Source organism: Kogia breviceps, chromosome 12 (genome assembly GCF_026419965.1).
Source record: "Kogia breviceps isolate mKogBre1 chromosome 12, mKogBre1 haplotype 1, whole genome shotgun sequence".
NCBI classification, from domain to species: domain Eukaryota; kingdom Metazoa; phylum Chordata; class Mammalia; order Artiodactyla; family Physeteridae; genus Kogia; species Kogia breviceps.
In genome coordinates, this window is record NC_081321.1 from 7,063,927 (window position 1) to 7,087,009 (window position 23,083).

General features: G+C 49.4%; 1 protein-coding gene across 5 annotated transcripts; it reads left to right on the forward strand.

The window, feature by feature from the left end:
* Window positions 1–1,204: 1,204 nt before the first annotated feature.
* PHC1 (polyhomeotic homolog 1) lies at window positions 1,205–23,081 on the forward strand. Of its 5 annotated transcripts, XM_067008721.1 has the most exons (16): window positions 1,205–1,290; window positions 4,352–4,510; window positions 5,620–5,730; window positions 6,543–6,623; window positions 7,115–7,264; window positions 7,994–8,149; window positions 14,318–14,573; window positions 14,655–14,807; window positions 16,211–16,974; window positions 17,545–17,692; window positions 17,932–18,143; window positions 18,738–18,852; window positions 19,680–19,788; window positions 19,996–20,146; window positions 20,613–20,844; window positions 22,304–23,081. In XM_067008721.1, exons 2-16 carry the CDS (start codon window positions 4,397–4,399, stop codon window positions 22,456–22,458), a joined length of 2,907 nt encoding a protein of 968 aa, XP_066864822.1. In that variant the 5' UTR covers window positions 1,205–1,290; window positions 4,352–4,396; the 3' UTR covers window positions 22,459–23,081. The 5 variants fall into 5 exon arrangements, with proteins under 5 accessions (XP_066864822.1, XP_058938498.1, XP_058938499.1 ...); XM_059082515.2 differs by having other exon boundaries at window positions 14,318–14,807; XM_059082516.2 differs by having other exon boundaries at window positions 8,018–8,149; window positions 14,318–14,807.
* Window positions 23,082–23,083: the final 2 nt, after the last annotated feature.

Here is a 23,083-nt window from a genome sequence, read left to right on the forward strand (position 1 = left end):
GCACTGATGTAATCTAAGCCTTCAGAACCGGGGCTGCACATAGTAGGTGCTCTAGAAATATGTGCCGAATGTTCAAAGGCTAAGAGAATTTAAAACTGATAAAAAATGACAAAGGCCACAGCTTCACCAAATGTTTAGCCTTCGCAAACACATTCCCATTGTTCTATTCTCTTTATACCTCTAGCCTTCTCCCTTGTTTTTGTCGTTCTCTTTTACATACATATTTAAATCTAAGAACACACACACACCCACACCCCCCCCACACACACACCCCAAATCCCTGAAATAACAGACTGAAATGTGTTATTCAAAGCAAGTTATATTGGGCTGTTGCTTTTAAAGGAATGTCAACTCCTAACGGGTTTACTGTTTCTGTACAGCTTTCCCGCCTTCTCCGAGTGGAGGTGAGGGATGAGGAATGAAACAATCAACATTCTCTCTCCTTTTCCTCAATCTTTTTCTGTCCTTTTCTCTCCTTTCCTCGGCTTTATTTCCTTTCCCCGTCTGCCGTTTCTCTAGGGTCGTTGCTTGGTTTTCTCCCGCTCAGCCTGTTGGTCTCTTTGATCCTTTCTTTCTATCCCTTATTCCCAGAAGCTCCAGAAAAATACCTTCTTTTTTCCCCTTTTCCACGTCACTTCCCTCCCTTCTCCCATCTCCCTCTCCTTCTCTGTGAGAGGTGAGTTCCCCGCTAGAGGCCAGCACTTTCTCCGTTTCGTCCCTCCCACCGGCGAGCAGAACTCGGAGAGAAAGAAGGGGAAAAAAGAGGAGAAAGAGCGAGAGAGGGGGAAAAAAAACACAAAAAACCCCGGGGCCTAAAGCGCGGAGGCCTGGCAGCAGCGTCGTCATGGCAACGGGCGCCGGCAGGAAACGAGGGACTCGCGGGAGAGAGGGGGGGAGGGCGCCGAGGGGAGGGGGAGGGACGGGGGAGGGTCCGGCTGCCCCGGAAGCACCTCCCCGCCAGCCCCCTCCTCCAGCCCGGCCCGCAGCCCCCGGCCTGCAGCCCCCACCCTCTCGGCCCGGCAGGAAGTGACAGGCCCCGAGCGAGCCCCGGAGGCCTGGCGGAGCCGCGGCCGGCCCGCACCCGGAGCGGCGGGAGGGGCGGGGAGCCGCGGCCGCGCCGGGCGCCTCCCACCCCGCTCTCGGCGCCCCCGCCCCTCCAGGAAGGGGAGGAGGCGAGGGGAGCCCGCCGCGGAGGCCGAGCGCGCCCCCCGCCCAGCCCGGCGCCGGGGGACCCCGGCACGTGAGGTGGACGCCCCCCGAGAGCGCTCGGGTGCAGAGCCAGGCGCGGAGGTAAGCGGGCGGCCGCGGGCCGGGCAGGGGCAGGACCTCCGGGGGCTTGGCTGCGCGGGGAGGTTTCTTCCGCCACCTCGGGCTGTGGAACGCCCCAGGTACCTCCCCCGGCGTCTTTCCCTGCCCACCTCTGGCGCTCGCCCTGCGGTCCTTCCCTGTGCCCGTGCAGCCTCCCGCTCTTCTGTTCGTTTCGCTGTGCCTCGCTGCTGTGCGCCCGTCACCCTAGTTGCTTCTCACCGCTCGTTCTCTCATTCATTTTCCCGTCTCTGACTTTGGCTTTCCCATCCAAGCATGCTGTCTAGTTATCTCCCTGCTTTTTCTGGTCCACTGGGTTCCTCAGCCTCCAGTTCCTCGACTTCTGTCTGTCTCCCCGCTCTCAGGAAGCACATTTCTCCGCTCATTTGGGTCGGTTCACTGCTGGCACCGCGCAGTCGACCCCCTTCCCGCGGTGTGTGACTGATCCCTCTTGCGAACGTCGTTCTCATCCAGGTTCTAGGTACAACAAGGACCCCCTGGGGCGTCTCCTCTCCCTCTTCTTCACATGGCTTCCATTTCGTTGGCACAGCCTTCCCCGAACCACCCCCCTCCTCCCGCCCCCCTTCCGATGCCCCATCCTTCCTACGAGACAGTTTCGTGCTTGGGGAAATTGATTTCCTCCAACTCTTGGCTCGGTAGGCCCAGTACCAGGTCCACTTCAATATCCTCTTCCAGCTCCTCGCCAAAGGTCTGCTCCAACCCAACCACACACACCCAAATGCTGCCGTTCAGGATGACCGTGGTTTAGTTACTTTGGGGATCTCTGTGGGTCAGCTTCTCTTTCTCTTCCAGTTAAATTCTGAAAATTTAAATTCACTGTGCTTCCCAAACTTTTTGTTATCTTCACTTTCTGTATTTAATTTTACAGTCCCAACACTGATCACTAATGAATAGATTTATGTGCTTGGGATCCAGGAATCCTGGTTTTGATGACAGTTTCTCCTGATTTCATTAAAAACTTTAAGCTGGTTCCTTTCCACCTCTTCTGTTTCTCACTCTGAAAAATTAATAAGATTTCCGTTTTGGGGGGAGATGAGGGATCATACGTTTTATTCGCATTTTCACCCATGAAGGGAATTCATATTTCCTCCAGCTAGTAAAGGGGTCTCCTCCTGTCTCTGAGTCCAGGGAACTAAGTCCGGTGATCTATACAGCTGTGCCGTGCTGCCTCTAACCCTTACCCACTTTTTTTCTTCACATGCTGATAATGAGGATTCATGGGTCTGTATCTGTTTAGTGCTTTAATATTTTGGCAAAAGATGTGGGGAGAAGATAGACTAGACTTGAAGCCAGTATGATTTCTCCTGTGTACTTCTTGGGTTATATCCATGTTTGCAGTAACATTTGCTCTTCCTGTGCAACTGAATTCTTGGGGGATAACGATGCAATCAGATGATACTGGGAATGGAGTCATAAAAAATCTCCCCAACTTTATTTCCAAGCCCAAGCGTTTTGATTTTATTTACTTTGTTTGTTTTGAATGCAGTCATTAAAATAGATCCACCCTAATAAAACTGTCGACACCCCTTAGCAGAAATTCTGGTTTGATGTTTACATTCCAGAACCAACTTGTGCTGTGCTGACCCGATATTTATAGTGGCTCCACGCCTCAAAAGTAGGCAATATAGTATTTAGGTTTAACAGAAGAGGGGGGAAAAAAAGAAAGAACAAAAAAACCTTATTGTCATTTAGTGCTGCTTCGAAGGCATGTTTCTTCCTACTTCTCATCTGTCTCTTTGCTTGGTTCTTAGCAGTGTTTTCATGTCTTTTTGCAAATTTTAGTGTAGACCCCAGAGGGTAAATTCTGACTACTTTAGTGGACTCAAAAGTTGAATCTTATTTTCTTGAAGATTTTCATTGTTGTCTTTACTGTGTTTAATACCTGTAAAGTCATTTGTTAAAATGATGTATATTATACTTATTTGTGAAGCCTTCCTTGCAAACAGGGAAACTGAGGTTATAAGAAGGGAAAGTGACATGTCCAAGGTGTTCCTAGTAGCCTGACTGGGAACCAGGCAGCTCTTCGGGCGATATGGGCTGTAGGCTAGTTCTTCTGTCTCCTAGGGTTTTTTTGTTTGTTTTGTTTTGTTTGTTTGTTTGTTTTTTGCGGTATGCGGGCCTCTCACTGTTGTGGCCTCTCCCGTTGCGGAGCACAGGCTCCGGATGCGCAGGCCCAGCGGCCACGGCTCACGGGCTCAGTTGCTCCGCGGCACGTGGGATCTTCCCGGACCAGGGTACGAACCCGTGTCCCCTGCATCGGCAGGCGGATTCTCAACCACTGCGCCACCAGGGAAGCCCTGTCTCCTAGTTTTATGCCTTTCTAGGATGCATTCAATATCAATTCAATATTGATATCTGTATCTTAAGCCCCTCCTCCATAAGATGACGACAGTGAATACTCAAAGTGAGTGACACTGCCTTAATCATAGATGGGTTTTGGTTTGAAGAAGCAGGTCCTAGTGCAAAGATTCGATACTTAACTAGGACAGCTTTAACTTCAGCAAACCTCATTTCCACAGTTGTAAGGTGGGGATAATTGTATTTACTATAAAGCACTGAGAAAAGATGGAGGTGAAGAGCCCAGCCCAGTGAGAGGAGGCACCTAGTGGCTTCTCAGTAAACGGTGACCACTGTTAATAAGATGATGCTGTTAATGGTGTTGCACTTGCGGAGAGAGATGAGATAACAGTAAATTTTAAGTGGGACGATTTTAAACTATTTATAAGTGTTATGGGGATATAAGGTGGCCTTACTATTATGAGGAACCGTCTTACATGCTGGCCATTTTATACTTAATGGCATGAGGGAATAGGTAAAAGTTGTTTATTTTGAGACACTGCTTAGCTTCAAAACATGGTGTGGGGAAGTTATGGTTATGAGAGTATATTGAAGATTTGGTAGTTATTAAACCGGAGAAATCATGGTTTATGGAAGAAGAGGAAAGTTCTTAGATAACTTGAATAGTAACCTGAAACAGTAGCTTGAGATCAGGTGTAAATTTTAATCCTTTGCTGCTTCCATCTAGGTCTAGGAGTCAGAGCGCCAGCCTCGGGCACCCTGGACCTCTGTCATGGAGACTGAGAGTGAACAGAACTCCGGCTCCACCAATGGGAGCTCCGGCGCTGGGGGCGGCTCTCGGCCCCAGATAGCGCAGATGTCACTGTATGAACGGCAAGCAGTGCAGGTGAGGCTCAGCTCTGAGGGGCTGTGATCTGTGAGCGTTGGCTTGGGGCGGGCGGGGATGCAGGAAGATAATTGCCCCTGGTTCCTTTCCAGCAAACGCGGGGAGTTGGATTAGGTGACAACTAAGGTCCCTTCGGTTCTGAGACTCTTAGGAGTCCACAGCCGTTTGAGCAGGCAGGCAGAATGAGGTTCACTCAGTCTTTAAGGTTTTTATACCATTCAGTTCACGTTGCTAGATGCTCACTAACCATTTCTCTTTGTGGGTTGTCAGGTTTTTAATTTGGGGTCTTTCTTGAAAATCACCCTGAGTAATGGAAGTTAAGAACTTTTACTGAAAATATTTTAGCTACTAGAATAACTGCACATCCGAAGACTGGTTCTGATTATTAAAAAAATACAGTAATATCCTGAAGTTAATGTTAAAAGTGAATTACCAGTATCATCTTGATAAACACCCATGAGTATTATGCTGTAGATGTTCGAAAATGCCAGTTACTTGAAAATTTTACCTGATACAGTCTTTCATAAGGGACCATTTTACTCTATTTTTCATCATATCCAACCCTTAGGATTCTGTCACCTTTATTGTATCCCTAGAATATGGTCTTTTATTTTCTTCTTCTCTTTTACATTAATCAACATCCCATTTATTTTCAAACCAGTTTAGTCCCCTAATTCTTTGTTATATCGTATATTCACAGATTCCGTTTTGGGAAATAAGAGTTCATGTGAGTTACACTGCTTTACTTTTCAAGAATAGAGCACAGCAGAATTAACTGCTTGTCTACTTTTTAAGGACTTACTGGTTCTGATATAAAAATGGACAAATCAGATGTTGACAATTTAACCAGATACCCATCTTCCTTTATTTCCCTCCTTCCCATATGTCCCTTTCAGAGGATCACAGTGATTTCCATAGAATAGGAGTTAGGAGTGATTCTTCTTTTTTTTCCTGGCCACGCCGTGCAGCATGCGGGATGTTAGTTCCCCGACCAGGGATCAAACCCGTGCCCCCTGCATTGGGAGCGTGGAGTCTTAACCACTGGACTGCCAGGCAAGTCCCAGGAGTGATTCATTCTACGTGGATTGATCCCCGCTCTTTCTTCCTAGGCTCTGCAGGCATTGCAGCGTCAGCCCAACGCGGCTCAGTATTTCCACCAGTTCATGCTCCAGCAGCAGCTCAGCAATGCCCAGCTGCATAGCCTGGCTGCCGTCCAGCAGGTGAGAGGTCAGCAGCTAGCTGGCCCAGGAGGGAGGGAACAGGCACTACAGGTGGGTCGGGGCATGCTACCTCCTCTGCTGAGCCAGGCTGGAAACAGTCTCCTCTGCCTCCTGTCCTCCTGCAGGAGGATGGAGGGACCTTAGTGTCTGGGCTCTCAGTAAGAACTGTGGGGAAACTACCTTTTAGAGGTAGCACGGCTCTGTGCTAGACCTGTACCGTTCCAGTATGGTAGTCATTAGCCACAGGTAGCTATCGAGCACTTAAAATACGGCTAGTGAAAACGGAGGTGTGTGCAAAGATTTTAGATTTCAGAGACTTAGTATGAAAAAAAAAATTTCCAGTAGTTTGTTTATGTTGGTTACATGTTGAAATGAGATAGATCAGCTTGAATAAAGTAAATTATTAAAGTTTACTTCTCCTGTTTCTTTTCACTTTTCGAGAAATGTTCATACTGGATTATATATGTGGCTCCTTTTATATTTGTATTGATTGGGCAGCACTGGGCTGGACTTAGCAGTGACTCATGACGTGACCTGACCAAAGTTTCTTGCAGCTAAAAGAAAGTGGGAGGACGAGAACGGGTTGCCTGCCTGCCCCGGGTGGGTCATGTGGGAGTTATTGGGTTATAGCACATGTGACAACATGGGGGTAGTTGGGAGTGTGAAGACACTCGTCCTTGCTCCGTAGTAGAGGCTCTCAGTTCCTACCTGAAATCTCTGTTACAGTTTGTGCCTGTGATCCGTTACTGGCAGATTCAGAGCCTTTTCCTTCATCGTTTCTGCTCTTTCTTGTCTTCTTTCCCCTCTAACAGGCCACGATAGCTGCCAGCCGGCAGGCCAGCTCCCCAAACACCAGCGCTGCCCAGCAGCAGACCACCACCACCCAGGCCTCCGTGAGTACTGCTTCCTCCCCTCTGAGGGGCTTTCCTCTTCGGGTCTTGGTCTCTGGGTTAAACCACTTGGTGCTGCTGATCTGAGAGCGTTTCTTGAGCCATCAGTGGTATTTACTGCCCTTATGTGGAGAACGTTAGTAAAATGGAAAGTAACCAGCTTGGATCCGTATAGAAGTCTTGACGAGGAGGTCTAAGAAAGGAGGGGGAGGATCCTGCATAGGTGGTAGCAAAGCCTTGAATGAGAAGTAAGATCGGTTCCGTTTCATTCCTTTGCCTTCTCAACTGTTACACCGGTGGTCAGGGACTGGTTTGGTGATACCTTCCAGTAGCCGGATGACAGTAATGGATAGCAAGGTATTATTCATTTCCTCCTGACTGTATGAAAGTGAGATACTCTCTTCTTGACTGCGTCACTCTGAATTTGTCAGTCGTGTCTATTTCCTTGTACCTCTCCCCAATCCTGAGTCCTGGTTCCTTTCTGTACCACACAGATCAATCTGGCCACCACGTCGGCCGCCCAGCTCATCAGCCGATCCCAGAGTGTGAGCTCTCCCAGTGCTACCACTTTGACCCAATCTGTGCTACTGGGGAACACCACCTCCCCACCCCTCAACCAGTCCCAGGCCCAGATGTATCTACGGGTAAGCCAAAGCCACAGCCGCTGTTGCTCCAGGGGCATAAATGTCCTGTGACTTATTGAGTCAAAGCTTTGTTTTGGCTGCACCACGCAGCTTATGGGATGTTAGCTCCCCGACCAGGGATTGAACCCCGGGCCCGCAGCAGTGAAAGCGCCGAGTCCTAACCACTGGACCACCAGGGAATGCCCAGAGTGAAAGCTGTTTTACTTAATCATGGTTACCCAGGTGTTTTAAGACAAGCTGATCTACTTCCTATGCCTTACTTCACCTCTAGAAGTGGTGCTTAGTGTTTACAGGTAGCCTGCAGAGTATTGAGATCCTAAGTTAGAAGATGTTCACCTTAGCATTTGAGAAATTTGCCTCAGATGATAGTCTAATCTTTAAACCTAGGACTCAAGTACACGAATCCTAAGTGTTATCTCTTGGCCTATCTACTTCCTTTATATAAACGCTTGCTCCCAAATCCTCATTGTCTCGACTTCTTTGATGTTTGATTCTTTGTTATCAGTGTATAGTTTTATACACATTCTAGGTTTTCTTTGGATGATTCATCCGCTCCGCTTGCGCTCGTGGAGAATAAGGGTCTCCTGGGTTGGTGTGGAGAGGGGCAGGGCTTAGCTGTTTCGTATCTTCTGTTTATTTTGTCTTGTGGTCCTTCCCTTCCGTTTCTTCTGTCTTCTTTTCCTCTTGTTCTCTTTCCTCTGCTCTTCCTCTTCCTCCTCTCCTTGCCAGCCACAGCTGGGAAACCTGTTGCAGGTAAACCGGACCCTGGGCCGGAATGTGCCTCTAGCCTCCCAGCTCATCCTGATGCCTAACGGGGCGGTGGCTGCGGTCCAGCAGGAGGCGCCGTCTACTCAGTCTCCGGGAGTTCACACAGATGCCGATCAGGTCAGTGGCAGCCACTTGACCTGCGGACGGACAGTGGGGAGGGCGAGGGGAGTGGCCTCGGGCCAGGGCCCACCCTTCCACCCCATGACCACTTTACCACCTTTCAGAATCCTCTTTCAAAAAAACTTCTGTAGAACTTGAATACCTTATACCTTTTTAGTTCCTTGAGTTAGGAAGGGAAGTAGACTTGACTGAAAACAGCCCTGTGGATGTGGGAAGCCTTAATTCTTAATACAGGACAGATGTCCTTACCCTTCTTTTCGCCCTCCGTGGCTGTTTTATTCAGGCAGTCTTCGTTCTCTCTTCTTGCAGAACTGTCTCTGTAAGATAAGGGATGGTTGAGGGAATTCTAGTTAGACACGCGGAAGCTGACCTGGCTGAGTTGCTGGCAGAGCACTTGATTCCTTGTCTTTATGAGTTACTGTAGCTGTCAACCTTCTGCAGTCTGTTTCTGCTCACCGTGTTCCCAGTAAAGTCTTCCTCACCAGTGCTTCCCACGCCTATCTCCAGTATGTGTGTGTGTGTGTGTGTGTGTGTGTGTGTGTGTGTGTGTGTACATATATATAGAGCCTGAATGTTTTAGCTTCTTACGGGTGGGACACAAACTGGGATCTCATAGTACTCGTTTCATTCTTTTAGTTTCTCAGTCAGCAAGTAAATATTGATCTCTTTCTGTTGATGTGCTCAGGTATATACTAGAAACTGGGGGATTGAAAAATGAGTCAAGTCTTCAAAGAGCTTAGAGAAGAAAGAAGTGCGAAAGTAAACAGTACCAACTTTGAGTGATGCAGGAGTTTAGGGAAGAGTTGCCTGCATTTCTTTTCAGTGACTTTTAGCAACACGAGCAGATTCTTAAAGGCCGGGTAGGATTTGATTTGGAGCAAGAAGAACACTGGAGAGAGAACAGTATGTGTAAAGGCCTGTCTCATGTACGTGACTGTGATTTGGGGAAGAGTGAATAAAGTGGAGACAGCAGGCCTGTGGCTGGGAAGGTCATTGTTAGGGAGAAGTCTGGAAGCCGGGTAACTTTACGGGTAGCAGTGGTACTGCTGGCTTGAACAGCAGATTGATAGGGTCAGGAAACTCCTTGAGAAAGAATCATTTAAGAACACGTGCCTGGAGAAGAAAGAGAAATGAGGGAACCTGCTAAGAAACTGTTGAGGTCATTTAGTTACAAGGTAAGGCCTTTGGTTTAGACTACAGTGATAGCCATGGAATCAGAGGATGAGGTGGAGTCTGCTGCCATAGCAATTCTTTCATTTATCTATATTTGTGTGTCAGTGTGTGGAGGGACCGAGCAGTGCTTGAAAGTGGGAATCTGATGTTTGGGTCAGATTCCAACTCCGTGACTTAGTGTGGCCCCTGCAAATGGCCTAACATTTTTAGCCACAATTTCTTCATCTATTAAATAGCTGTTATAAAATACCTACCTCAGAGTGTGTTGTGAGGACCAAGGGAGTTGATGTGTGTAAGCGTTTGAAGAGTGCCGGGACACAGCATAGTGAGTGTTTAAGAGTTTAGCCCTTGTTACGATCAGATATCAGACATTCCTTGGCCTTGAATGTCCAAGGTCATGATCACTGGACTGCTGGAGATGACATATCATCAAAGCACATTGAACAGATAATCACCTGAATAGTTTAATAATTGCTTCATCAGAGAGTACAGAGTGCTGGGACTCTCCTGGTGGCGCAGTGGTTAAGAATCCGCCTGCCAGTGCAGGGGACACGGGTTCGAGCCCTGGTCCAGGAAGATCCCACATGTCGCGGAGCAACGAAGCCCATGCGCCACAACTACTGAGCCTGTGCTCTAGAGCCCGCGACCCACAACTACTGAGCCCATGTGCTGCAACTACTGACGTCCGCCTGCCTAGAGCCCGTGTTCCACAACAAGAGAAGCCCTCGTACCACAACGAAGAGTAGCCCCTTCTCGCCGCAACTAGAGAAAGCCCACGCGTAGCAACGAAGACACCCAGCGCAGCCAAAAATAAATAAATCTATAAATAAATTTATTTAAAAACAAAAGTACAGAGTGCTCTGAAAACATAGAAAGGGACTTAATTTAGCCTTGGGTTGGGGGTAGAAGTCAAGAAGGCCTTCCCGAGGAGCCGGCAGTTAAATGGGGGCCTGTAGAAGTTAGGGGAGGACATGGAATGAGAGTGAAGGCGGGGTTCCCACCATGTGCAGAGACCTGAGGAGGGAAGGGACTTTGTATATTTAAGGCACTAAAAGAAGACCCGTGTTCCTGGAGCCTGGCGCTGGGGGATGGAGGTGGCGCTGGGGAGGTGGGAGAGACTGATCTTGCGGGGTCTTGGGGACTGTGTGTAGGATTTGGGGCTCTATGTGAAGGCCAGTGGGAAACGGCAGTGATCTGGAGACTTGAGGGTTTAAAAAAAAATGTGTTTTTAATTTTGAGGACTATGCTGGCTCCTCTGGAGAATAAATGGAAATGGTGTGAGTTTGAATATAGGGAGAAAAACAGTGTTGTAAGAGTTTCGGGGAGAGACGGTGTTTGGATTAGGTGGTAGCAATGTAGATGGACAGAAGTGAGTGGGTTGAAGAAAAACTGAGAAGATCATTGGAAAGGGAGGCCTGACCCAGTGGATGGGGGAGTGGGGCGAGGTGCCAGAGCTGGGATCTGACACGGCGTGAGGGGCCAGGGGCGCTGTAAATGTTCACTTGAGGATGCGCCGACCTAGCAGTGCTTGTGAGCCGCCCGCGAGGAGGTCTTGGGTCAGCTCAGCTCAGAGGAGAGGTCCGGCTGAGTTGGAGATGAAGAGCCAGGACTGTAGTGTGCATGGAGATGATAAGGGAAGTCAAGCAGCGGAAATCACTCGGGGGGCTGGTACGGACTGAGAAGGGAAACGCCTTCAAGCTGGAGCCCCGAGGTTTAGAACGAGCCCTTAGAAAATAGAGCCGCTCCAGGTGGAGTAGAGGGTGGTGGGCTGGCAGAGGGGACTAGGCAGGAGTGACAGAGACAAGATCTGGATTGTGCAGCGTCACGAAGACAAGGCAGCCGAACGTTACGCAAGTGGAGGGGTTCCCCTGTCCAGTTCAGTGGAGAGGGTGGGAGAGCTGCACTTAGGTGGGCGGGTGGAGAGCCCTTCCAGGAGAGTCGGGGGCTGAAGCCAGCGGAGCAGTGTGACTTGAGGAGTGACTGGTGCGGTGATTGTAAACAATTATTATTAAGAGATTAGCAGGAACAGGAGAGGAGGGCGAAGCTGGGGTTGGGGATGGGGTTCAGGCTTGGTGATGGCGGGGAGCCAGCAGAGAGGTTGAAGGGAAGGAAAGAATTGAGAAGGAGGAGGGGAGGGGATCCTCAGCCAGGAGGAAGGAGAGGAGGAGGTGCAGGGGCAGGTTTGGTGGAACTGCCGAGTGTCGCGCACACATCTAGTGGCTTTCTTGTCTCTGCCGGAGTGAACAGTGACGGGAAAGAGGAAGTGGCCTCAGGTACGAGGGGAGGAGGAAAGTTTTAAATAGCCATTATGGAAAGGAAGCCGGTTAGAAAAAACAATATAATTGCCAGGTAGTATATAAGCACCCCAGCACCCAATCCTGATGATTCTGGTAAATCTCTCTCAAAAGCTATTAACTCTTCTTCTCTATTACTGTTGTCTGAATTCGGGTTCTTTTTGTTTTTCACCTGAATTACTCTACCAGTTTCCTAACTGGTCTCTTGACTTCAGCCATATCTACTTTGAATCCTTTTCCACTTTACTATCAGAATAAGTTTTTTAATAAGAAGATATGTGTTGTAACTAACATTGTTTTGAATTGTACCTCTGGTGTACAGAATTCGATAAATCATAATCCTTGGCTCATGGCCTCTTCTCATCAATGGTCCATTAATGGTACACTTTTAAAATATCTTTACTCAGTAAGTTTTTTCTTTTCTTTTTTTTTAGATGTTGGGGTAGGAGTTTATTAATTAATTAATTAATTTATTTATTTATTTATTTTTGCTGCGTTGGGTCTTCGTTTCTGCGCGCGGGCTTTTCTCCAGTTGCGGCGAGCGGGGCCCACTCTTCATCGCGGCGCGCGGGCCTCTCACTATCGCGGCCTCTCTTGTTGCGGAGCACAGGCTCCAGACGCGCAGGCTTAGTAGTTGTGGCTCACGGGCCTAGTTGCTCCGCGGCACGTGGGATCCTCCCACACCGGGGCTCGAACCCGCGTCCCCTGCATCGGCAGGCAGATTCTCAACCACTACGCCACCAGGGAAGCCCCTCAGTAAGTTTTAATCCTGTAATAAGCCATCCCCAGTTCCATCCACTGCCTCCCCTTACCCATGATTCCTAGGTTCATCCTTCCCCGTGTCCCTGTTTATAGAGTTTTACTGCCTTTATGTATATTTCTAAAATGTACTTTTATTGTGGAACATTTCAGACATAAACAAAAATATAAAGAAATATGAATCTCCATGTACTTAACCATCCAGCTTCAGCATTTATAAACATGTGGCCAATCTCTCCAGACCCCTTCCCTTCACCTGTGGATTATTTAGAAGCAAATTGCAGATAACATGTCATTTATATATATATATATATATACACACACACACACACACACACACACACATATATATATACACACACATATATGTATAATTTATATTTAAATTTATAAGGTACTTGTGTTGTACTTGTGTGCAGTCTTTTTGGGAATGATTTCTTAATAGCTTATTGTCAAAATCCATCTGTAGGGGCTTCCCTGGTGGCACAGTGGTTGAGAGTCCGCCTGCCAATGCAGGGGACGTGGGTTCGTGCCCTGGTCCGGGAAGATCCCACATGCCGCGGAGCGGCTAGGGCCGTGAGCCATGGCCTCTGAGCCTGCGCGTCCGGAGCCTGTGCTCCGCAACGGGAAAGGCCACAGCAGTGAGAGGCCCGCGTACCACAAAAAAAAAAAAAAAACCCATCTGTATTGTTGTATGTCATTGTATTTTATTCATTTTGACTTCTGTGTAATATTCCATCGTGTAAATATACTACACATCTTCATTCATCTCCTCTTCTGATTATGGCCATTCGGTTGGTTTCCAGGCTTTTATTATGACTAGTGCTGCTGTGACCATTCTTAAAACAAGCCACCCTTTGTATACGGCGAGCATTTCTCTTATGGGATTCCTGGGTTATTAGAGTGTGTGTGAATATTCACCTTTAGGATATGATGCCAAACTGTTTTCCAAAGCGGTTGTCCTGATTTATACTTTCATCAGCAGTGTTTAAAAGAACAGTTTCAACTATAGATTTGATCACGATGATTCTGATGCGTATCCTTCAGTGGCTTCCTGTAATCCATGAAGTGCTCATCATTTCTTCTCTCCATTCGTACCTTGGAGCACTTACTATCTGTCAGGCACTGTGCTAGGTGCTGAGAATATAACAACGAAGAAGATGGACAAACTTTGTTTCCAAAGTAAAGTTCAGGCTCTCTTTATCTTAACACACCGGGCCCTTCGAGATCTGTCCTCTTTCCAGCCTCAGCCTACCTTCCTAGCTTCATCTCTTGCCATTTCCTCTAATTCACCCCAAACATAATGAAATATTTATAATTTCCCAAAATGCTGTGCTCTTTTTTGGCCCAGTGGTCTTGCAGTGTTGTCACCTATGTCTTCAAACCCCTGCCTTCACTATTACCTGTTGGTTCTCAGCTCAGACATCACCTGTTTTAGGACGTCTTCGCTAATCTCCCTAGTCTGAGTTGATCTCCTCTCTGTGCTCGTGTAGCACTGTGTGCCTATCTGTGCATAGTGTAATTTGGTTTTCTTGTCTTTTTTAGTAGAAAGTACTCATTAAAAGCAGGGGCTCGTGTCTTTCATCTCTGCATTCCCAGTATCCAGTGTGGTACCTGAAGCATAGTAGATGTTTTGTAGATGTTGAATGAATGAATGGAGAGGAAAGGGAAAATCGGAGACATTTTGAAGGAATAAAGTAGCCAAACTAGATGATGGATTTGATAGTGAGTGAAGGAGCCTGAGAAATCAAGTATGACTTGAGTCCCTCCCTGGGAAGGCCTTCTCTGTGCACGGTTGTACAGGAGGGGGTACGAGTTGAGGGGGGCTGTGGAATATCTGTAGCTGTCGTCGCTGCTTTGGAGTCAGTCACAGAAATCCTTGCCCTGAGTGCCCCCTGTTCCCCTTCTCTCAGTCTGTCTTTTGCTTCTTATCTTTCAGGTGCAGAACTTGGCAGTCAGGAACCAACAGGCCTCAGTCCAAGGACCCCAAATGCCAGGCTCCGCTCAGAAGGCCATTCCTCCTGGAGCCTCCCCTGTCTCCAGCCTCTCCCAGGCCTCTGGCCAGGCCCTCGCCGTGGCTCAGGCGTCCTCTGGGGCCTCAGGCCAGTCCCTCAACCTTAGTCAGGCTGGCGGAGGCAGCGGGAATAGCATCCCGGGGTCCATGGGTCCCGGCGGCCAGGCGCCTGGGGGCTTGGGTCAGTTGCCTTCCTCAGGAGCGGGTGGTGGTGGGAGCTGCCCCAGGAAGGGCACAGGAGTGGTGCAGCCCTTGCCTGCAGCCCAGGCAGTGACTGTGAGTCAGGGCAGCCAGACAGAAGCAGAAGGTGCAGCGGCCAAGAAGGCAGAAGCAGACGGGACTGGCCAGCAGAGCGTGGGCATGAACCTGACACGGACAGCCACCCCTGCTCCCAGCCAGACCCTCATCAGCTCGGGTAAGCGGTCACCTCTCATAACGTCATTGTTCTCTCGGGACTTGTTTGAAATCGTCAGAGCGCGTACCTTTGCCTTTTTTCCTGCTTGTCTTGGTCCCGGACTAGTGCAAGGAAAGAGCATCACATCAGCCTTGATGACGTTAGTCCAGGGAGACAGAGCGACAGCTGACAGAGATGGATCTCGTCTGTTTCCACCAGGCGGCTGTCAGTTTACAAGTCGCCTGGTCCTCTCCTTCTTAGGTCCTGAGTTCTTCAGTTGACTCACTCTACCCATTCATTCACTTGGCTCTTTTTGAATTGCCTCCTGTGTTCTAGGAGGTGCTGGGGTACATCTTTGAAAAACAGACTCCTCTGCTCACAGAGCTTACAGTGTAGCATAAGCGATGCGTTTAACGTCGGTTAGTTGGCCCGGCGTAGAGCAGAGACTGTGTAGGTGCCTTAGAGCGCTTAAGATGAGCAAATAGAGCCATAGTTTAATACAGTCAACTTGTGATCATCTATATCAATGATAAGGATAAAAAAGAATGAATAATAATAATAACCCCCAATAGTTCTTGCTTTCAGTCTGTGTATAGAGTTAGATGTGTTGCACCTTACTTGGTAATGTTTAATTTTGCCTTCCTTGTTTCTAGTTCTTTAGTTGCTGCTATATTTGAGTAATGTACTCACAAAATTTAACAGTTAATTATCAGTTTAATACCTAGTATTTACACACTGTAGCACTTCTCTTACCGAAGTACTTTCATTTCACATATATCCTCTGGACACTCTGGTAGAGTATGGAGCGGGGAGATCCCAACTCCAGTTTACGGTGGAGGAAACTGGGTAGAGTCCGAGCTCGCAGCAGCTGACTCGTAAGACTTCTTCTCATAGGCGGTGACCCAAACTGATAAATCTTGGAGACGGAGGCATTCACGGGAAGATGGTGGTATCTTTACCTCTGTGGACGTTTATTCTTTCAGTGACTGCTAAGTGTTTCTCATGTGTCAGGCCCTGGGCTGGGTTCTAGGGATGTAAAAATGAATGAAACATGGCCTCAGTGCTTGAGGAGCTGAGTCTAATCATGGAGAGGATGGGCCTGCCGTTGTCCTTGCTGAGTGCAAAGTGACAGGATTTAAGTAGAGCAGAAAAATGAAAGTTAGATAAACGCAAGAAGTTACCGAGGACTGTTAACTGCTCGAGCAAGAGTGGTCTCTCCCAGAAGCCTTTAAGACTGGAGGTAGTTGGTGACGTCAGACTCGGAGGAAGGAGTGGGAGCCCAGCAGCCGCCCGGGCCCCTCCAGGCTCGCCTTCCGTTCGCCGTCTGGGTCCTGCTCGGAAGGGTGCTCTGGCTTCGCGTTCCTGGGGCTGCTGCTGATTTTCTGCCCCCTTCCCTCTCTGTCGCTTCGGGACTGTCCCCGCAGCCACCTACACGCAGATCCAGCCCCACTCCCTGATCCAGCAGCAGCAGCAGATCCACCTGCAGCAGAAGCAGGTGGTGATCCAGCAGCAGATCGCCATCCACCACCAGCAGCAGTTCCCGCACCGCCAGGCGCAGCTGCTGCACACGGCCACCCACCTCCAGCTGGCCCAGCAGCAGCAGCAGCAGCAGCAGCAGGCCGCGCCCCTCCCGGCCCCCCCGCCCCCGCAGGGCCCCCCCTCCCAGCAGGCCCCGCCTCCGCAGTCCCAGCAGCCGGCCCAGACTCTGGTCGTCCAGCCCATGCTGCAGTCTTCGCCCTTGTCGCTCCCTCCTGAGCCAGCCCCCAAGCCCCCCGTCCCCATCCAGTCCAAGCCGCCTGTGGCCCCTGTGAAGCCTCCTCAGCTGGGGGCTGCGAAGGTGTCAGCCGCCCAGCAGCCTCCGCCCCACATCCCCGTGCAAGTCGTGGGCACCCGACAGCCAGGTGCGGCCCAGGCCCAGGCTTTGGGGCTGGCCCAGCTGGCAGCTGCCGTGCCTGCTTCCCGGGGGGCGCCAGGCACAGTGCAGCCTGGCCAGGCCCACTTGGCCTCCTCGCCGCCTTCATCCCAGGCCCCGGGTGCGCTGCAGGAGTGCCCGCCCGCGCTGGCCTCGGGGATGACCCTGGCTCCTGTGCAGGGGACGGCACACGTGGTGAAGGGGGCGCCTACCGCCTCCTCACCTGTTGTGGCCCAGGTCCCTGCCGCCTTCTACATGCAGTCCGTGCACCTGCCGGTGAGTGATGCCTGATGGCCTTGAGGGCACTACCATCCCCGAGAGGACCCGAGCTTAGTTTAGGATGGGAATAAGGAGTTAGGAAGGTTAAGATACTGGTATTGATCACTGCTTCTTTTGTGAGAGAGAGACATGTTCATGGAAGGTTAAGATCCTGGCATTTCTTTCTTTCTTTTGTAAGAGGGAGACATTAGTGTAGATAATACCTGAAGATCATACTCCTAAATTTGCCACTGAAATTTTGTGTTTTTGGATCTGTATGAAGTTATATCAAGATACAGCCTTAACCACCAAAATTGATTTTTAGAAAAACAGCAGTTCGCGGTTGGGTTGTTGATGAACCCAGGGTCTCCAGGTCTACGTGAGGACCTGGAGAAAATGTTGTATTTTTTTGTCTTGATGTAGAAGTTACACTTCTTGGGAATGACCAGAAATTTTACTGTACTGTGGGAAGTATACAAATTGGGGAATCTGGAACTAAGAAAATGTTCTCTGACAGTATGGGAATAATTGTGTTTCCTTGTTAGCCTTCACTCATAAATCCTTTCTTTCCTGTTCTTCGCTTTATAGGGCAAACCCCAGACATTGCCCGTAAAACGCAAGGCTGAGTCAGAGGAGGAGAGAGACGATATCTCCACGTTGAGTTCAATGCTTCCGGCGAAGGCGTCCCCGGTAGTGGAGAGCCCGAAGGCCATGGAGGAGAAGGGCGGTCTTGGAGGTGGGTAACTGACTTCTGCAGTGCTGCTGGCGTACACAGAAACTAGAGGAAAGTTCTGAGTGAGCTGAAAGATCACTCTTGCCTCAGTGGGCTTGGTGGAGTAGATCCAAACACAGGGAACCCAGGGTGCATGATCAGAAGGGAACATGTGTTACTGTGGAAGCCAGGCCGACCTGGCTCAGAGATGGATCAGCTAGGCCATCCCCTCCCTGCTCCTCAGTCTTGTGTCTATTTTCCAGACAAAGCTGAACCAGTGACCGGTGTGAATGCTGGCAGCCCGAGCAGTGATGTAGTGGCCTTGGCTCCCGCCCTGTCCGCACCGCCTCCCACGCTGGCCATGGTGTCCAGACAGATGGGGGACTCCAAGCCCCCACAGGCCATCGTGAAGCCCCAGATCCTCACCCACATCATCGAAGGCTTTGTTATCCAGGAAGGAGCAGAACCTTTTCCGGTGAGGGCAGGGCCGGGAGGTGGGGCTTGGTCTGATCGTTGTCTTTTCAAACTCCACGAAATCAAAGGGCTCAGAGCTATTTAATTATTAGCGAATGGTTCCATTCTGTTGTTTGTATGCTTAGTTGTAAAGGAGGAAGTGAAGAGAAGAAAGAATATGTAGACTAGAAAGTGAAAATGTTGGGAAGAGGAGAAGAAAAGGAAACAAGTGACCTCTAAAGCTGTCATGTTTAGTTAGACAAAGTAGGTTGTTCTTTAGTGAAGAAAATTGTGGTAGAGAAGTTAAGAGACTTTTCTGGATACCGTGAGTTGCAGAACCAGGACTTAGAACACAAGTATCTTGACTCCTAGTATGTTCCCTGCAATTTAGGAAGGAAAAGGACAAAATAGGGAGGAACTCGTTCTCCAGTGGCTTATCTGAAAAAAGCCAGTTAGAGGCTCTTGATTGCTATATCGAAAATGGTTTTCTCTGCATCGGACTTGGTCATTAACTCAGAAATCTGGGCAAAGACCTGGTGGTGAAAAATGGTGGGGAAAGCTATAGGGAAGCAGAAAGGAATTAGGCTATAACTTAACTAACCTTTTTCTGGGACAGGTGGGTTGTTCTCAGTTACTGAAAGAATCTGAGAAGCCGCTGCAGACTGGCCTCGTGACAGGGCTGAATGAGAATCAGTCGGGTGGCCCCTTAGGTGGGGACAGCCCATCTGCTGGTAAGTATGTATTTAGAGGCCCATCTGGGGAAGGAGGCTGATGGAGATGTGTTTGAGGACTTAGTGTAAAATAGGAATTATCTATTTAAAGTGGGAATTACGTGAAGTCCATCCACGCTGAGAAACCAGAAACCACATCATATAACAGAATACGTAGACTCACACAAAAGTTGTTCCATAGGATAGAATTAAGGGGAATTTTATCAAGCTAGAGTAATCTTGAATTATTTACTATAAGGATATATTTTTCAAAAGACGATCTAAAATAGGCTATTTCTGGGAATTCCCTGGTGGTCCAGTGGTTAGGACTCCACACTTCCACTGCAGGGGGCACGGGTTTGATCCCTGGTCAGGGAACCAAGACCCTGCATGTTGCAGGGTGTGGCCAAAAAAAAAAAAAAAAAAAAGGCTAGATCTTAATTTCCAGTTCTCCTTATTCTAGATTCTGTAGTCCTGTGCACATTTCCCCCCCTGCTTTTGGAAACTTCTGTGGGAGAGAGGTCTTATGTCTTTCCAGGCATTAAGTAATCTTTTCCTCTCTCCTGTTCAGAAATGCAGTCTTGTCTGAAATCTGAGATTATGAGTCAGGATAAAATTAGTCATTTAAAGTGGAAATCGTCTGGCTCAAGGTTAGGCAGACTGTGATGTCCTTGAAGGGACAGTTCTTTACGGTTTGGGATCTTGAACTTGGTCTTAGGGATTCTCAGTTAGGTTGAGTAGGTCTTTGGGGGGAACCCTGAGAGTGCCTGGAGTCCAGCGCTGGGCCTGGCGGGGGCCTGAGCGGCCGCAGACACCGACGCAGCCCCCCCGCGCCGCCTTGTCCGCAGAGCTGGATAAGAAGGCGAACCTCCTGAAGTGCGAGTACTGCGGGAAGTACGCCCCAGCGGAGCAGTTTCGCGGGTCCAAAAGATTCTGCTCCATGACTTGCGCCAAGAGGTACTGTAGGCACCCTGCTCCACCCGCCTCCATCTAACCTTCCACCCCTTCCCGAGGATCTGCTCAAGGCTCATAGTTAATGTCTCCTCTGCTTTCACTCCCTTCCCCAAATTGGCCCTTAAAATCCCAGTTCACATTTAGTGCCGGGGAGCGAGGCGGTCTTGTCTGGCAGCGCTCGTGACCTCCTGTGCGTGCCCTGACCCACAGGTATAACGTGAGCTGTAGCCACCAATTCCGGCTGAAGAGGAAAAAAATGAAAGAGTTTCAAGAAGCCAACTATGCCCGCGTGCGCCGGCGTGGACCCCGCCGCAGCTCCTCCGACATCGCCCGTGCCAAGATCCAGGGCAAGCGTCACCGGGTGAGCTGCCGGTGCGGGGCGCACTGCCTCCGGCAGAAATGGGCCTTTTCCTTCCTCTTCCCCACAGGGCAGCTCCTCTGCCCAGCTAAAAAGAGTCTGAGACCAGAACTCTGGTTTTGCGTTGATTGCCTTACCCCAGATTCCAAGAGATCCTGGCCTCGGTCTCTTCTCACCTTACTGGTTGCCTGTCCATTAATCCTTACGCCGTGTTTGAGGAGGGAAAATCTAGGGCAGTCGTTGGTAGAAGGGGAGAACCGAGAGAGGGGTACAGTCCATACTTGACAGGCACTCGAGAGCGGACTGGTGACTTCGGGCATTTGCACGTGAAGTACAGATTATTTCACTTGTGCTAAGATTAGTTTTTCCTCTGTGCCCAATAGTAATCCACACCCAGGGTGGCTGGGGAGAGGAGAGGGGAACCTCATGACGCTGTTCCTTGTGACCCGTTTTGCGGTTTTTTCTGTAGGGTCAAGAGGACTCTAGCCGGGGTTCAGATAATTCCAGTTACGATGAAGCACTCTCTCCAACATCTCCTGGGCCTTTATCCGTGCGAGCGGGGCACGGAGAACGTGACCTGGGGAACCCCAATACAGCTCCGCCTACACCAGAATTACATGGCATCAACCCTGTGTTCCTGTCCAGTAATCCTAGCCGTTGGAGCGTAGAGGAGGTGTATGAGTTTATTGCTTCTCTACAAGGTATCGCGGGCCTGTCCACCAGAACCCAGCTCACCTAGATTGCTTCAGTTTCCTAGTTTTCTTTAGTTTATCCCACGGGGGCTTTTGTAACTGGCAACGTAACGGACTTAAGCAGTAGAGGCTTAAGTGTGGTACGACGGAGGCTCTACTCTTGGTATTTATTCCTGTTGCTTGTCCACAGCCTGGTTTCCCAGTTTTCCTGGGTTGACTGTCCTCTGCTATGTCAGTAATTTTGCAATAGTTGATTGTCATCTATGATTCTTACCAATAATTTTTAGATAAAGTATTTTTCTATGTGTGATTAATTGGGATACCCACCGTGGGTAAAAGACTTTTCTCAGTGGAGAAGGGGATTAGGAAATAATGGGCCATTGTTGCCCTGCTCTCTTCAAGGCAGGATTATTTATAAGCTCTTCTTTTTTTTAAAAAAGTAAATTTATGTATTTAATTAATTTATTATTTTTGGCTGCGTTGAGTCTTCGTTGCTGCGCGCGGGCTCTCTCTAGTTGCGATGAACGGGGGCTACTCTACGTTGCGGTGCGTGGGCTTCTCATAGCAGCGGCTTCTCTTGTTGCGGAGCATGGGCTGCTCTAGGCGCTCGCGCTTCAGTAGTTGTGGCTCTTGGGCTCTAGAGCGCAGGCTCAGTAGCTGTGGCGCACGGGCTTAGTTGCTCCGCAGCACGTGGGATCTTCCCGGACCAGGGCTTGAACCCGTGTCCCCTGCATCGGCAGATAAGCTATTCTTGACAAAGGGGGGATGGCTTTCTCCAGCAGGAAAGCCATCCTACCCTTCTTGGTATTTTGTCTGAATTCTGGGCCCTTAAAGATGTCACGACGGCTCTTAACTTTGATTTTCTTGCCAGTGTCAAAGAAAACATATATATTGCTCCCTCCCTTTGCCCCCCTCAGGTTTATCTGAATGAAGGTATCTCTCTGGTTGAACAACTTAGTTGTTTTTTTCTTTATCTTGGCTCTTTTTTTAAAAAAAAATTAGTTAATACTTCGGCTGTGCTGGGTCTTCGTTGCCGTGTGCAGGCTTTCTCTCGTTGTGCTGAGCCAAGGCCGCTCCTCGCTGCTGTGCACGGGCTTCTCGTTGTGGAGCACGGGCTCTGGGCATGTGGGATCTAGGTGCGTGGGCCTCGGCAGTTGTGGCTCATGGGCTCTAGAGCGCAGGCTCAGTAGTTGTGGCACATGGGCTTAATTACTTTGCGGCATGTGGGATCTTCCCGGACCAGGGATCGAACCCACGTTCCCTGCGTTGGCAGGCGGATTCTTAACCACGGCGCCACCAGGGAAGTCCCTGTCTTGGCTCTTTTTGTTTTTATAAATAGCCTGTTGCTCTGATTTCATCTTGCTTCCGAAGCTTGCCATCTCAGGCCCACTGTTATTACTGAATTTAGGACAAGTACTTTGGTGCTACCGTGTAGTTTCTCATACATATTCCCATCATTTCCTTCTAGGCTGCCAAGAGATTGCAGAGGAGTTTCGTTCCCAGGAGATTGATGGACAGGCCCTTTTATTACTTAAAGAGGAACATCTTACGACTGCCATGAACATCAAGCTGGGCCCTGCCCTCAAGATCTGCGCCAAGATAAACGTCCTCAAGGAGACCTAAGGTGGTGGCCCTCTTGCACAAACCGGCCTAAGGCAGACACTCCCCACTGTCCAGGTTATAACCTGGTGCCAGCAGAGACTTCACAGGGAAGACAGAGCTGTTCCAATTATGTATGTCTTCTGTAGAGGGGATTACTGAGACAGGGAAGACAAGTGCAAGAATTGGTCGCTGGTGCTACATGGTGGCAGCTTTGACATTTCTCTGGGTTCTACTTTATTTTTAAAATCTTTATGATTCTCACCTACCCTAATCCGACCTTTATAAAAGAGGCAGTCTAGAGAACTAGGACTGCTCGGCCTTATCCCGGAGCGGAGTGTCTAGCCAGGGTCAGAATTCTCCTAGAGGAGGAACGTACAGCGTGGTGAGGCGAGGACATGGGTGGGATGTAGGTGTGCCTCAGCAGCGGGGGAGCCAGGGTTTACCAGCCTGTGTGACACAAGCAGCGGAACCTGGCACTCCCTCCTCCCTCGGGATGGTCTGACTGTAGCTGGGGCCCAGAGTTTTGTTGTCACTCCCTTAGTATTGGATATTTTCTCCTGCATCCACGGCAGGGTCACCAGCCAGGGTAGAGACTGGGTTGGCATCATTCTGATTTGCTGCAGGGACTAAAAGTTTTGGGCACACA